At 36.9% G+C, this 14,103-nt stretch overlaps 2 protein-coding genes across 2 annotated transcripts in view; one reads left to right on the top strand and one right to left on the bottom strand.

The window, feature by feature from the left end:
• Window positions 1-1,493, bottom strand: part of SUGCT (succinyl-CoA:glutarate-CoA transferase) — a 295,796-nt gene extending 294,303 nt beyond the window's left edge. Inside the window, exons 1-2 of the mRNA XM_007462850.1 lie at window positions 1,359-1,493; window positions 951-1,242 (exon numbers count right to left, since the gene is read on the bottom strand). Of these exons, the coding sequence (XP_007462912.1) occupies window positions 951-1,242; window positions 1,359-1,493 (427 nt within the window). The remainder of the gene's footprint in view (window positions 1-950; window positions 1,243-1,358) is intronic.
• On the top strand, window positions 1,441-3,558 carry MPLKIP (M-phase specific PLK1 interacting protein). Its single transcript, XM_007462848.1, has 2 exons — window positions 1,441-1,858; window positions 2,848-3,558. Exons 1-2 carry the CDS (start codon window positions 1,520-1,522, stop codon window positions 3,046-3,048), a joined length of 540 nt encoding a protein of 179 aa, XP_007462910.1. The 5' UTR covers window positions 1,441-1,519; the 3' UTR covers window positions 3,049-3,558.
• The last annotated feature ends 10,545 nt before the right edge of the window (window positions 3,559-14,103 follow it).

Below are 14,103 nucleotides of genomic sequence, written 5' to 3'. Positions count from 1 at the left end.
GATTCGGAGGGTGTAAAGAAAGTTCTAGAAAACTGCAGTAAATCTAAATTTCATCTTCTAAATAAAATTCTGAGACAGGTATTCGGTACAAAGGTGGGTTTATACATTAGGGGTCATTCTTGAATGATCACACTTTTCTTTTTAACCAAAAGTCTGTGAAACGATTATTATTTTAAGAGCTTTAGCCAAATGTTGCTAATTTTGAAAATCAGGCTCTCTGCTTCCTAACCAACTCGCTTACCCGCTTGCATTTAACAAGAACAAGGAAGGGAGTAAAGTCCGACCTCTGCGAGCACAGCCTCGCCCCCGAGTTATTTAAAGTGCAGCCGCACAGGGAGATGAACAAGGAAGGGAGTAAAGTCCGACCTCTGCGAGCACAGCCTCGCCCCCGAGTTATTTAAAGTGCAGCCGCATAGCACAGGGAGATCAGCTCGGTGCTTTGTGACCGCCTGGAGGGGTAGGATAGGGATGGGGGGAGGGGGGGAGACGCAAGAGGGAAGATATATGGGAACATATGTGTATGTATAGCTGATTCACTTTGTTATAAAGCAGAGACTAACACACCACTGTAAAGCAATTATACTCCAATAAAGATGTAAAACATAATAATAATAATAAATAAAGTGCAGTCTGAAACCCTTCCTGAAATGTGGCTGGGGGTGCATTTTTCAAGGTATTTAAACTTGGGGGACGAGTGGAGAGGAATAAGGGAGAGAGGCGAGTCCGCCCAGTAGGACCGCGCAGGGGCCGGACCCAGGCCCGGACGCCGGGCAGAGTGACCACGGGGCGACCGCGGAGCCAGGGCAAGGGGAGACGCGAAAGGCCAAAGGGCGGGCGGCGGGGGCAGCGGATACTTCTGGAAAGCGCGGCGCTCTCCTCAGGATGCCGCCGGAGTGGGGAGGCTGGCGCTGGGGTCCCTTTCGCCGCCCGGACCGAATCTCGGAGGATACCTGACTGCGGGCGGCCGGTCCACAGCCCCCTCCCGCCGCCCCGGCGGGACAGAAGGCCGGTTCTCCGCAGAGCCGCGACCCTCGCCAGCGTCGCCAGCGTCGCCAGCATCGCGAAGCCCTCTGAAATCCTCCTTCCCTGCGTGAGTGGAGAACGAAGTGCGCTCGCGACCCGCAGCCACTGGGGGCGCCCGCGGACACCTCGGTCCCCGCCCCTGCCGAGCTCTCCAGGCCCCCCTCCATCCGTTCGGCAGGCGGCTAGTACGTCAGTCAGTGGCAACCAAAGCCCGCGAGACTGCAAAGGCCATTGCTGGGGCCCGGGATTCGCCCTTTCCTTTATCCTTTTTCTTCCTCCTTCCTTCACTCAAATCAGCTGAATCTGTACCCAATTCGATAACCTACTTATCCCGCCGCCCCAGAGGAACCTTTGTGAGGCCGGAACCAATGTAGTCTATGGTGCTGGCGGGCGGAGGACTGTTTTGGTGAAGGACCACCAAGTGTCTGTGAACGGTTGGTCTCGACAGTTCCGGCGGGAGAACGCGCCATTGAGGTCCTCTTCTTCGTCTTCTGAGATGCACCGACAGAATTTCCGACCCCCGACTCCTCCTTGCCCCAGCCCGGGTGTAGGAGGTTGGGGTAGCGGGAGCAACTTCCGGGGTACCCCGGGCGGAGGCGGAGCGCGGCCGCCATCCCCGCGGGACGGGTACGGGAGTCCACACCACACGCCGCCGTACGGGCCCAGGTCTAGGCCCTACGGGAGCAGCCACTCTCCGCGACACGGCGGCAGCTTCCCTGGGGGCCGGTTCGGGTCTCCGTCCCCTGGCGGCTACCCTGGCAACTACTCCAAGTCCCCCGCGGGGTCCCAGCAGCAATTCGGCTACTCCCCAGGGCAGCAGCAGACCCACCCCCAGGTAATAATAGCCAGCGTTTGCCGAGCTCTTACTGTATGGCAGGCATGGTACTGATAATCCCTTTGCGTGGATTATTTTGAATCCTCTATGAAGTGAGATACTATCGTTAGCCCCATGTCGCAGATGAATAAACTGAGGCTCAGAGAAGTTAAGTATAACTTTCTTTAGAATGCTGTAAAAAGTTGCAGAGCTGTACTTTGTTTCTATAGTCCTACTTTTAGCCAGTACACTGCCGCTCAAACAGATTTTCCTAATTCCCTCTCCTTCGTCAGTGGCCTGGCCAGTTCGTTGCAGTAAATTATTCTGAGTCCCCGGTCTTCAAGGAGGAAAAAAAGCGAATGAATCCCCAGCATAGGGCTCAGCTCTAGGGTTACAGGCTAGTGCCATCTTCCTACTGATGGCACCTTTTCCCTTTTTTTTCTTTTCTTTTCTTTTTTTTTTTCCCTTTTGGCCTTAGTTCTTCAACTACATTGGCTTCTGCTCTAAGGCTTCTTTCTGGTATGTCTAGGATTCTGTGGTTTACATCTTAAATATGCTTGGTAGTTTTCCAGCTTCTGCTAAACCAAACCCATCCCTTTGAGTGTGGAGCTAATGAGATGGGAGGGTTCTAGAAATTTTGAAGCTGTAGGGTTAAAAAACAAAAATGTTTAATTTGCTTCCAGAAGCAATAGAGAAATACTGAGGGAAGACGACAGTACAAGTAATTTCTTACTTCATCACCAGTTTATAGTTTGGGAAAGTTATTACATTAGAAACCCAAATGTTTTGAAGTGACAGTGGGCATAAAACTATCAATAAATTAGTATATCAAATAGGTTTAAATAGTTTTTTAATAAAACACTAGATTAAAGGAAGCATGGACTTTGCAAGTGAACATATTTGGGTTCAAGACACAACTTTTAACTAGCAGTGTGATCCCCTCTAGCCTCTAAAGAAAAAGTACCAGTTACCTCTACTAAATGTCTTTTTAACTGATTTTTTTTCTAAAGGGTTCTCCAAGGACATCTACACCATTTGGATCAGGGCGTGGTAGAGAAAAGAGAATGTCTAATGAGTTGGAAAGTTATTTCAAGCCTTCAATGCTTGAAGACCCTTGGGCTGGCCTAGAACCAGTATCTGTAGTGGATATAAGCCAACAGTACAGCAATACTCAAACATTCACAGGCAAAAAAGGAAGATACTTTTGTTAACATTTCTGAAATTCAACTGGAAGCTTCATTTGTCAGGAACATCTTGGACAGAACTTTTGCTTGTAATTAAGTTGAACCCTAACGTGGTGACTTTGAATAATTAGTTGTGTCTTCCTTCATCATATCAAGTATTTTTGGTGTTAGAGAAGACATATGGTAGGATAATTTGCAATATTTAGCTCTCTGGAAGTGCCTACCAATTTTAGAAGATTGACAGTTTCCAAATGCTTAACATTCTTGGTTATATAACGGACATTTGTCTTTTAATGTTTTTCCAATGTTTCAAAATAAAACATTTTGTCTTTCTAGCTATATTGTGCTTTGTCATATGCCAAAGAATTATTAAAATAATGCTTTGTAATCACATAGTTAGAATTCGTAAGTATATATTTTGCATACTACTTTTGAAAATGAAATAGACTGTCCTTTGTCCTGTAGACAGTTCTTTATTTGTTCATAGGGAAAGGGGGTAAAGGAAAAGAATAAAGGAGATTTCTATTCATATTATAACCATTGTTCTGCCTGCATATTTTATGTAATGCTTTTGTAAAAATGCATTGAAACTTGATTGAAAGTTACAGAAACCCACTTAAGCTTAAATTTAAAAAAATATTCATACCCTTTATACTCATTTAACTGCAGAGGACAGGGATAGACCTACTTCTTGCATAGCTATATTAAAGAATTCTGCATCTGAATTTCTCTACTCCACATCTCTCAGTATTGTGGAGTCATTTTCTCTTGAGGCCCAGGAAGATGGCTACCAGCAGTCTTAAGTCACTTCCATTGTGAAGAGAACATTTCCCAGCTCTGTCAATCTCAGTGAAGACAGATTGGCCATGCTTAGGTCAAATTTTAGAGTCTTAATCCAATAACTATGATCAAGGCAGTGTGGCATGATTAGCTTGGACATGGATTCACCCCTACAATGAGGCAGGGTCCCATGGTCTTCAGCCCCACCAGGCCTCCCTGGACTAAAGAAAGGCTTTCCAAAGAAAGGAATGCTACATACCTATACCTACTGTAATGGGGAGAAAAATGAAAATGTTGGGGATTTTCAATTTCCCCAACTATTTAAACAAAATCAAGTCTTATAACATTCAGGCTTTTTAGATATTTTAGGGTCACAATATATGATGAAAGTATAGCTAAAATTTTATTTAAACATTCCCAGGAAGAAAGCTTTAAAAGTGAAAAGGTTACACCACCTATTTGAGCCATAACCACTTCTATTTGTATGTTAGGTCTTTTCACAGAGGCAAAACAAAACGAGAAGGGAAGGATTTTAGATTAATAAAAGCTCCATGACACCCAGGACTACTACTACCAGTTACTAGCTTGGTGAATTATTTAACTTCTCTGTGCCTCAATGTTCTTATATGTAAAATGAAAAACTTAACAGTACCCATGTCATAGAGGTGTTGTGTTTGAGGATTAAATGGGTTTACATGTGTGAAAACTCTTAGGCCAGAGCCTGGCACATAGTAAGCCCTCTAAATGGTAGCTGTTACTTTCTCACTTACCCCTATATCCTCAGCTCTTAGAATGATGCCTGGAAAATAGTAGGTGCTTAATAAATATTTGGTGAGTGGATGCAGACATTCTGATTATAACTGCTATATTGCTCTGCCTTTATCTCCTATATATAAAGAGAATAGTAATTTTTCCCCCAGTGTTCTAAAGGGAATGTCCTTATTTTCTAACATCGTCTTTCTAGATGATTTGAGGTCATGATGTATGATGAAAATTAGAGCAAGTACAATACTTTTGCATACCTTTTATTGAACTTAATAGGTAAGAAATATTATCTCTAGGAAGTGACATTTAGAAATAATTATTAAGCCATTGCTTGGAGATCACTGGATTATTGGCAAAAATAAAGGAAGTCAAGAAAGGTTTTATGCTAATGTATTCGTATCATATTTGGAAAACATTCAAATTATAATTGTTCTAATGGCTTATGTGCATTTTATTTTACTACTTTATAAGTGTAATGTTAAACAACTAAATGTAAAATTTCTCTTCTGCCAAGTTAGCAACATCTTCCTGAGGTCTGACCTTTCTGATTTTAAGAGAAACATTTTTGTCCTCAGGAAAGATACATTGCTTTACTGCTCTGGTTGGTAGTGTATATAGTTATCAAAGGTCTTTCGACATTGATATTGGTTTGTTTATATTACTAGCCTATTTTTGTTTAGCTGAGTGAAAGGAATTGATCATTCTTTTAAATGAAAAATGATTTTTTAAATTGTTCCAGAATACACATTTTTACCTCCGCAGAGATGCTAAATAACTGTGTTAGGGAAATTTATAGTTAAGTATGCATCTTAAATATTCATATAATTAAAGAATGGAAGTATAATCTATAGCTGGGTTTTCAAACACGGGTGTTTGTACTTCTGGGAGTATTTAACTGTAAAGGCAAAGATAGCTTTAAGGGGATTTTGATCTAGATCCTCACATCCCAGATGCACTCTTTAGTTAAAATGATGTGCTGAAAGAACATTTCCATGATCAGTGGATTATGCCAGTTCTCTTTTTTTCCCTTCTGCCTTTTCATAATTACCCTTCTCCCACTTGACAGAAGAAACCTATGTGTTTTTCAAAAATGATGCCAACAATATTTCAGGTCCCTCAGACTCTTCCAGAACCTTGCCTCTACCTCATCAAGATAGAGAGTTATATCCCTGCCCTTTGAACTCAAGCAGACCTTTCTGACTGCCCAAGGAAGTACGGTGGAAGTTAACGTATTTTCATCACAGGTGAAGTGTGGTCTTAGAAATGAGTTATGTTGGCCCATGTGGAGATATTCAGAACTCAGATGTGTTGTCAAGTAGGGAGATAGAGTGATGACAGTTTTTGTTTATAGGCCTTGCCTTTTTTGTCTCCTGACGATTCAAAAAATGATTTTTCCTGTGGGTGAATCATGTGAAAGCAAAGAGAGCATGAACATAATATGAAGGGAAAGGCACTTTACTTTTAGGAAACAAAAAGTTGCTTGCCTCATTTATCTTAGAATATTTAAGATTAGTATACAAGCGTGATGGGTTTTGGTGAATCTGCTGTCAAGCAAACCGTCTTTTCCCCATTTTCAATAATGATAAAGAACCTGATGAATATGTCTCAAACCTGTCTTAATAGCATAATTTGCATGATTTCAAGGAGGAAGAAGTTAAAATTTCCATGTTTCTTTCTGACATATTAACCTTACATCTTAAAAGATCATATTTCAGAGGTAAGTTCATGATTTTTATATTATCTAGAGCATTTTTCAGATTCTTAGGAGAAACATTTTTATTATCCTTTGCCAGTTCATTATTAGAGTCTATAAATCCATATTAATTTTTTACCTGGCCCAAGTCTCCTGCTTATTGTCTCTGAGCCATTTCTCTGTTTTATTTTTCATTCCTACTATGTGTTTAGTTTAAATTAATAGAAATGTATTGTGGATTTTACTGTAAATAAAACACATGATAGTCCTAAGTATACATTGTATAAACCCAGAACTTAGTAATGTCCCAACATCTTTTCTTTTTTGCTCTTAATTTCCACAGTCTAATTTTTCATCTAACCTAAGAAACTATTATTTATAATTATATACCACTTAGTAAAAACACTGCCAAATAAACTATAATATGCTGTCAATTATAAGATGCATCCCAATTTCAGAGATGTTAAAATGTACATCTTAGTTTGATAAAATACCATAAACAATACTTTTAAAAGTAGAATGTGTATTTACGTATAGGTTTGGGTGTAAATGTCCACAAAACATAGTCGAGGACAGTGCATTTAACTTTGGAAAACCAGCTTTACTTAGGATTAATTCTTCCTTCTCAGGTATTTATATTCTGTAACTTTCCAAGGATATAAGAAAGAAAATGGCCTGAACAACAAGGTCTTCAGTGAGGGTGGTTTTTCAATTCTTTGTTTTCAACAAAATTGAAGAAAACTTAATCAGATTGTTAGTTAAAGATCATTAAAAATAATTTGATGATCAGTTTATTATTTTTGGCATATAACTTAAAAGGTGTGCAAGAATTAAGTGACATCACTATAACAAAAGTCTATCCCTTTTTATTTGTATGCATAAATGAGTTTTCTCAGCATTTATATCTATAGTTTAAAAATAGTAATAAAATTAATGTCTCATTCTAGCAATTAGCAGTATTTATGGTGTTTTTATTGTTTGAATAGTAATGATAATCCAGATAACAGATAACTTCAACACTTTGAAGTTTATAGCCATTGGAAATGTTTTTTTATTTCCAAAAATATTTTTTAATTTCAGTAAATATATTTTTCATACATTTTTGAGAAACAGATGTATGACAAGCTATCAATAAAGGACTTTCAAGCATTACACTATTACAAAGATAAAAATTACGTGGGAAAGTAAAATGGAAATATGAGTTGGGAATAAAATAGTGTACAATTTCCTACTGTGTTAAGGAGTGTTTTTAGATAGCCAATTACTGTGATAATTAGATTCAGTTGGATACTTTAATAATGTAATGGACTTAGCTTAAAACATCAATGTTTCCGAAATGACTTCCTTTGCAATTTTTGAAACTTACGATAAAAGTGTATTTATGTTGACTTGAAAAGTATAAAAGGGTACATCACTTTTCAAAATTACTTTAGGGAATATATGACTAAAAATTTTAAAGCTCTCAAATCATCAGAGGAGGGAGAAAGAGGAATATAGTAAACCATAAATCCAAGAGAAGTGAGGAAAAGAAGTAAATGACAGCAGTAAGTCCAAATATTCCAGTAATAACAATGAATCTTAAAAAAGTAAAATCTTTTAGAAGGCAGATTTTCAGATTGGATTAGATAGATGGAATCAATCTATTTGTTGGTTTAGAAAAGATAACATCTAAAATAAAAAGCTATAAAAAGATTGAAATTCACAATCACAGTGGGGATTTTAGCACATCTCTACTAGACATGGATATAACAAGCAGATGTAGAATTTGTAGGGATATAAAGAACTGGTATATAAAATAGTAATTATATATATACAATATGTACATATTTTTTCAAGTACACAAGTATATAATAAATTTTTTTTTTTTTTGCGGTACGCGGGCCTCTCACTGTTGTGGCCTCTCCTGTTGCGGAGCACAGGCTCCGGACGCACAGGCTCAGCGGCCATGGCTCACGGGCCCAGCCGCTCCGCGGCATGTGGGATCTTCCCAGACCGGGGCACGAACCCATGTCCCCTGCGTCGGCAGGTGGACTCTCAACCACTGAGCCACCAGGGAAGCCCATATAATAAATTTTTTATAAGTTTTCTAAATCACAAAGACTGCAAATTTCAAAGATTTGATCGATAGGCAGATCATGTTTTCTGACCAAAATGTTCAATAAATTTAAAAACAAAAAGTACCCTCAAAAAAATAAGTCACTGAAACAAGGCAAAGCTATAGAGATTGTCAACAAAAAAGCCTATTCTGTGACTTAACTAAAGTCGATAAAGATTGATGAAAAGGGAGTTCCCTGGTGGCCTAGTGGTTAGGATTCCAGGCTTTCCCTGCTGTGGCCTGGGCTCAATCCCTGGTCGGGGAGCTGAGATCCCTCAAGTCGCACTGTGGAGCCAAAAAAAAAAGAAAGAAAAAAAACAGATTGATGAAAAAAAGGACAAAAGGAAAAATATAAACAATGTTAACCTTTGGTGTAACATCAGGAACTATGCTTAAAAAAAGAACTACAGTAAGAAAACAAAGTGGTGGAATCACCTAGAAGGATAATGCAAGGATAATCATCACTTGCATCATCCTTCTGTTTTCTTTGCATTGCTTTAAATCCTGCTTCATCTTTAAAGAAGGGATAAAAGAAGTCTAGAGACACAATCTCTGTAAATGTTTTTTTAAGCTTTTATTTGAGCACAATTAAGAATTTGGCATTTTTCGTTTTTCACCCATAATGGCAAAGAAAAGAAAATTAATCAGGTATTTCATGATTATTAAACTAATCAGCACTCTGGTCTCTTATAAGCAAACTCTCAGACTATAAACTTTCAGATGACAATATCCTAGAAAAATTTTTCTCAAATTCAAGAATCAGTGAGTGAACAATATATTTCTAAGGACAAAAGAATTATGATATTCTCATTTACTCAGTCATCCAAAAGGAAAGACTTCATCACAGAACTTTGTGACAAGAACATCTTTTATGTTTGTTACTCAGAATTGTAAGTAGACAAATACTAAAGGCAGGTGTGTATTCAGAATTGATAAAAAGGAAATAGATGATGTAAAAGTGAAAAATCAATTGGATTTACCATTCTGATTGGTGTTTATAAATCTGAAAGTGAAAGTGTTTTGCAATTATGAAGCAAAAAGAAATGACCATCCTTTCCTTAACAAAAATATGACATCAAAGTTCTTAAATGTATTGCATTTTGAAGATGCAAGTGTAAAAAGAACAAGAAGTAATAATAAACTAAAGCCTATTAGAGATATATTTAAACTCTGGAGTCAAGGTTCATAAGATGAATGTATTCTAAGTTTGTGACAGTAGATGAATACCTATTTATGTTTGAGATGCTACCCATCTTATGTATTAAATACTTTCAAAACCACAAAAATACTGAATAAAAATTTGGGTTTCCTATGTTTACATTCTTATTAAGATGTCTAACAAACTTCTTTCTATCTCTTTATTCTCTACATTTTGCTAAATAACTTTAAATGTTTTTAAAAATTAAAAGGGCCCATTGGACCCAGATGACAAATGATGACTAATTTTTTCTGGTATACTGATGATTAAATGAAGAAGTCATATTAGTACCAATAAAGGCTTTGAAAGTCACACAAACACAGGATGACCAACTTTACACCATAGTATTTGAAAGCATAGATGAAATGTGTTATCTTTTAGAAAAATATTGATACATTATCAGTATATTGACTCAAAAAGGAATAGAAAGTCAGAATAAACCAATAACCATGAGAGAGACTGAGTCGATAATCATGAGTTCTCCCCACAGATGATACAGACTTACTAAGCCTTCATGGAATACTTAATTCCTGTATTATAAAAACTTTTAGTTAAAAAGTATCCAACACATCTTACACGTGTGGTATTGACTGATCTCAAACCAGGCCAAGGACAGTATAAATGGAAATTATAGATCATTTCACTTCTGTACATAGTTGCTAAAAATCCTAAACAAGATATGACAATTCAGCAGTTGCTCACAAACCAAGAAAGAACTGATACGGTTTATCTCAGGATTGCAGTGATGGCTCAGCATCTGGAAATTTATTTCTATAATACATCTTATTGGTTAAAGGAAAAGATCTATACTAATAACTTGGTAGATGAAGAAAAAGCATTGCTTAAAATTAAATACGCAGAAGTCTTCCAGAAGTGGGAAAGGAAGATATCTGAAGTGTGAAAGTACAAAAGAGATGAAACTGATCTTATGTACAGATAATATTATTGTCTGTACAACTCCAAGGGAGGCAAAAATTTTTGAACTATTATTCTGGATCCAAGAAAAATATACACTTACAGCATTCCTACACATCAGTCCAAAACATGCAATAAAATGCCTCAGCCTCCAAATAGCAATCTGCAATAAATCTTGGTGGGAAGGGGGTTGGGGGAGACAACATAGAAGATTACAAAGCATTTTTGAAGAACTTCTTAGCACAACTAAATAGGGAGATATTATTCATGGATGGAAAAATACAATATTGTACATATGTCCATTCTCCCTAAATTAATCTATAAATTCAATTGAATCACAAAATAAGTTTTGTGGACCTTGCAAAATGATTCCAATATTTATATGGAAGAGAAAAGTGTCAAGATTAGTCATAAAAATGTTGAAAAAGAAAAATGTAAGCAGGCTTGCTCTACCACATAAAGAAACTTGTAAATCTAATGACTGATTGGTGTAAGAGTAAACAGACTAAAGAAACAAAAATAGAGAACTCAGAAACAAATTCACACATATATAAAAACTTGATATTTGGTTAATATAAAACTACAAATGAGTGAGGAAAGGACAGATAATAAGTGGTAATAGGTCAGTTTTTTGTGATTATGAAAAAAATTATAAACCCCAATTAATGCAGTTGAGACTTGTCTAAAATTGTACAGAATAGGATGTAGTGAGAAAGCTTTCTAAGACTGCCAGAAGTACGTCGGGGAATGTAAATATGTTTAGAGGTTTTTTTTAAAGGTCAGAGAATATTTACATAGCAATTACCATAAAATCTAGGTTAAATGTACTTAAGTGTGTGTTTACTCAGAAGGACAAAGACTATTCCTATAACATTCTTAGATTTATACTTAATATTGTCCTCCAAGTATTGTAACCTGTCAACATGAGATTATAGAAAAGGAAACTTTAAAAAATATTTGTGCATAAAACTTATGTTTACTTAGAGTTGTTATAGTAGGTTGAATTTGCTCATGAACTTTGTATAATAACCTGCTGACCATGACCTCATTGTTTTTATACTTAACTGTATTAAAAGAATTATACACCATACACAAGTGGGATTTCAGGTGTGCAAGGCTGGGTCAACATTCAAAAATCAACTGCTGTAATCCATCACATCAACAGACTAAAGAAGAAAAATCATATGATCTTATCAATACATGCAGAAAAAGCACTTGACCAAATCCAGCACCCATTCATGATTAAAACTCTCAGCAAACTTGGAATAGAAGGGACCTTTCTTAACTTGATAAAAAAACATCTACAAAAAACCTACAGCTAATATCATACTAAATAGTGAGAAACTAAATGCTTTTCCACCAAGACCAGGAACAGGGCATGGATGTCCCCTCTTACCACTGCTTTTCAACATAATACTGGAATATGATGCAATATCATGCTAATGCAATGCAATAAGACCAAAAAAAGGAAGTAAAAGATATAGAATGAGAAGGAAGAAATAAAACATTATTTACAGATGACGTGATTGTCTGTGTAGAAAATCACAAAAAAAGAAAAGAAAGAAAGAAAGAAAAAAACCTGGAAGCAGGATTAAGCAGTTATAGTTACAGCAAGGTTTCAGTATACAAAGTTAATATACAAAAGGCAATCACTTTCTTATATACCAGCAACAAACAATTTGAATTTGAAACTTAAAACCCAGTACCACTTACATTAGCAAAAGAAAAACAAACAAACCTTAGGTATAAATCTTAACAAAATATGTGTAAGATCTATATAAGGACAACTACAAAACTGGTGAAAGAAATTGTTTTTTAAGAAAATGGAGATATCCCATGTACATGGATAGGAAGACTCAATACTGTCAAGATATTCTTCCCTACTTGCTTTATAGATTCAACACAATTTCAATCAAAACTGCAGGAAGTTATTTTATGGATATTGACAAATTTATTCTAAAGTTTAATTGTAAAGGCAGAAGACCCAAAATAGGCAACACAACATTGAGAAGAACATAGTTGCATGACTGACACTACCAGATGTCAACTTACTATAAAGCTACAGTAACCAGGACCACGTGGTATTAGTGAAAGAACAACTAGGTCAATGGAACAGAATACAGAGACCATAAATAGACCCACAAAAATGTAGTCAACTGATCTCTGACAAAGGATCAAGGCAATTCAATGAAGAAAGGATAGTCTTTTCAAAAAATGGTGCTGGAACAACTGGAAATCCACATGCAAAAAAAAAGTGAATCTGGACATAGACCTTACACCTTTCACAAAATAAACTTGAATCAGAGACCTAAATGTAAAACACAAACCTATAAAGAAGATACATAGAAAATTTAGGTAACCTTCAGTTTAGTGATGACTTTTTTAGATACATCACTAAAAGCATGGTCCATAAAAGAAAAAATAAGTTGGACTTCATTAAAACTGAAAATTTCTGTTATGCAAAAGATGCTGTTAGGAAAATGAAAAGATAAGCCACAAGTGGCAAGAAAATATTTGCAAAACAATGAGATACCATTGTTACAATAGTTGAGTCCAAAGGCAAAAATCCAAAACACGGACACCACCAATGATGGCAGGATATGGAGCAACATGAACTTTCATTGCTGGTGGCAATGCAAGATGGTGTAGCCAATTTGGAAGACAGTTTGGCAATTTCTTAGAAAACTAAACATACTCTTTCTTACCAAACAACCTAGCAATCTCATTCTTTGTTATTTACCCAGATGAGTCGAAAATGTTTGTCCACACAAAAACCAGCACACAAATGTTGATAACAGCTTTATTCATAATTGCAAAACTTGGAAGCAGCCAACAAGTCAAGTCCTTCAGTAGGTAAATGGATAAACAAACTGGTAGATCCATACAATGGAATGTTATTCAGCAATAAAAAAAAAAGAGTTATCAAGTCACAAAAAGTCACGGAAGGCCCTTAAAAGCTTAACACTAAGTGCAAGAAGCCGAACTGAAAAGGCTACATACTATATAATTCCAACGTTTGACAGTCGGAAAACACAAAACTACGAAGACAGTAAAAAGATCAGATTGCCAGGAGCTGCGAGGGGTGGATAAGTGGAGGGAGGGATGAACAGGTAGAACACGGGATTTTTAGGGCAGTGAAACTATTCTCTTATGGTACTGTAATGGTGGATACATGTCATTTTACATTTGCCCAAACCCATAGAATGTACAACACACACACAGTCTACTCTGTGATTTTAGTTAATCATGTGTCAATAATGGTTCATCAATTGTACCAAATGTACAACTAATGCAAGGTGTCTATAACAGAGGAAACTGGAAGTGGATGGAGAATGAGGGGGTGTGGGGGAGCTCTCTGTATTTCCTGCTCATTTTTCTGTAAACACGAACTGCTCAGAAAAATAAAGTCTACTGATTTTTAAAAATTTGTTTTGCTTCAGCTTCTCTGTGGAAAACAGAATAGAAGATTGACAGAGTAGATTCCCAAAGACTATTCAGTAAACTACTGAAATAGGGTCAGAGATGGTTGTGCATTACATTAAGGTAATGACAGTAGAGCTGGAAATGGACGGTTCCAGGCATAAGAAGGTTGAAGTTATTAATCCTGTCGTTTGTCTCTGTGTGAGAGGAAGTATA

Source organism: Lipotes vexillifer, unplaced genomic scaffold (genome assembly GCF_000442215.2).
Source record: "Lipotes vexillifer unplaced genomic scaffold, Lipotes_vexillifer_v1.1 scaffold548, whole genome shotgun sequence".
NCBI classification, from domain to species: domain Eukaryota; kingdom Metazoa; phylum Chordata; class Mammalia; order Artiodactyla; family Lipotidae; genus Lipotes; species Lipotes vexillifer.
Note: the sequence above shows the minus strand (reverse complement) of the source record. Positions and strands in the feature narration are given on the sequence as shown.

Bases quoted from the DNA above. Each gene is read 5' to 3' on its own strand.
- MPLKIP (XM_007462848.1), top strand. From the start codon at position 1,520: ATGCACCGACAGAATTTCCGACCCCCGACTCCTCCTTGCCCCAGCCCG. The intron at 1,859-2,847 runs GTAATAATAGCC...TTTTTTCTAAAG, and splicing joins AGCAGCAGACCCACCCCCAG to GGTTCTCCAAGGACATCTAC.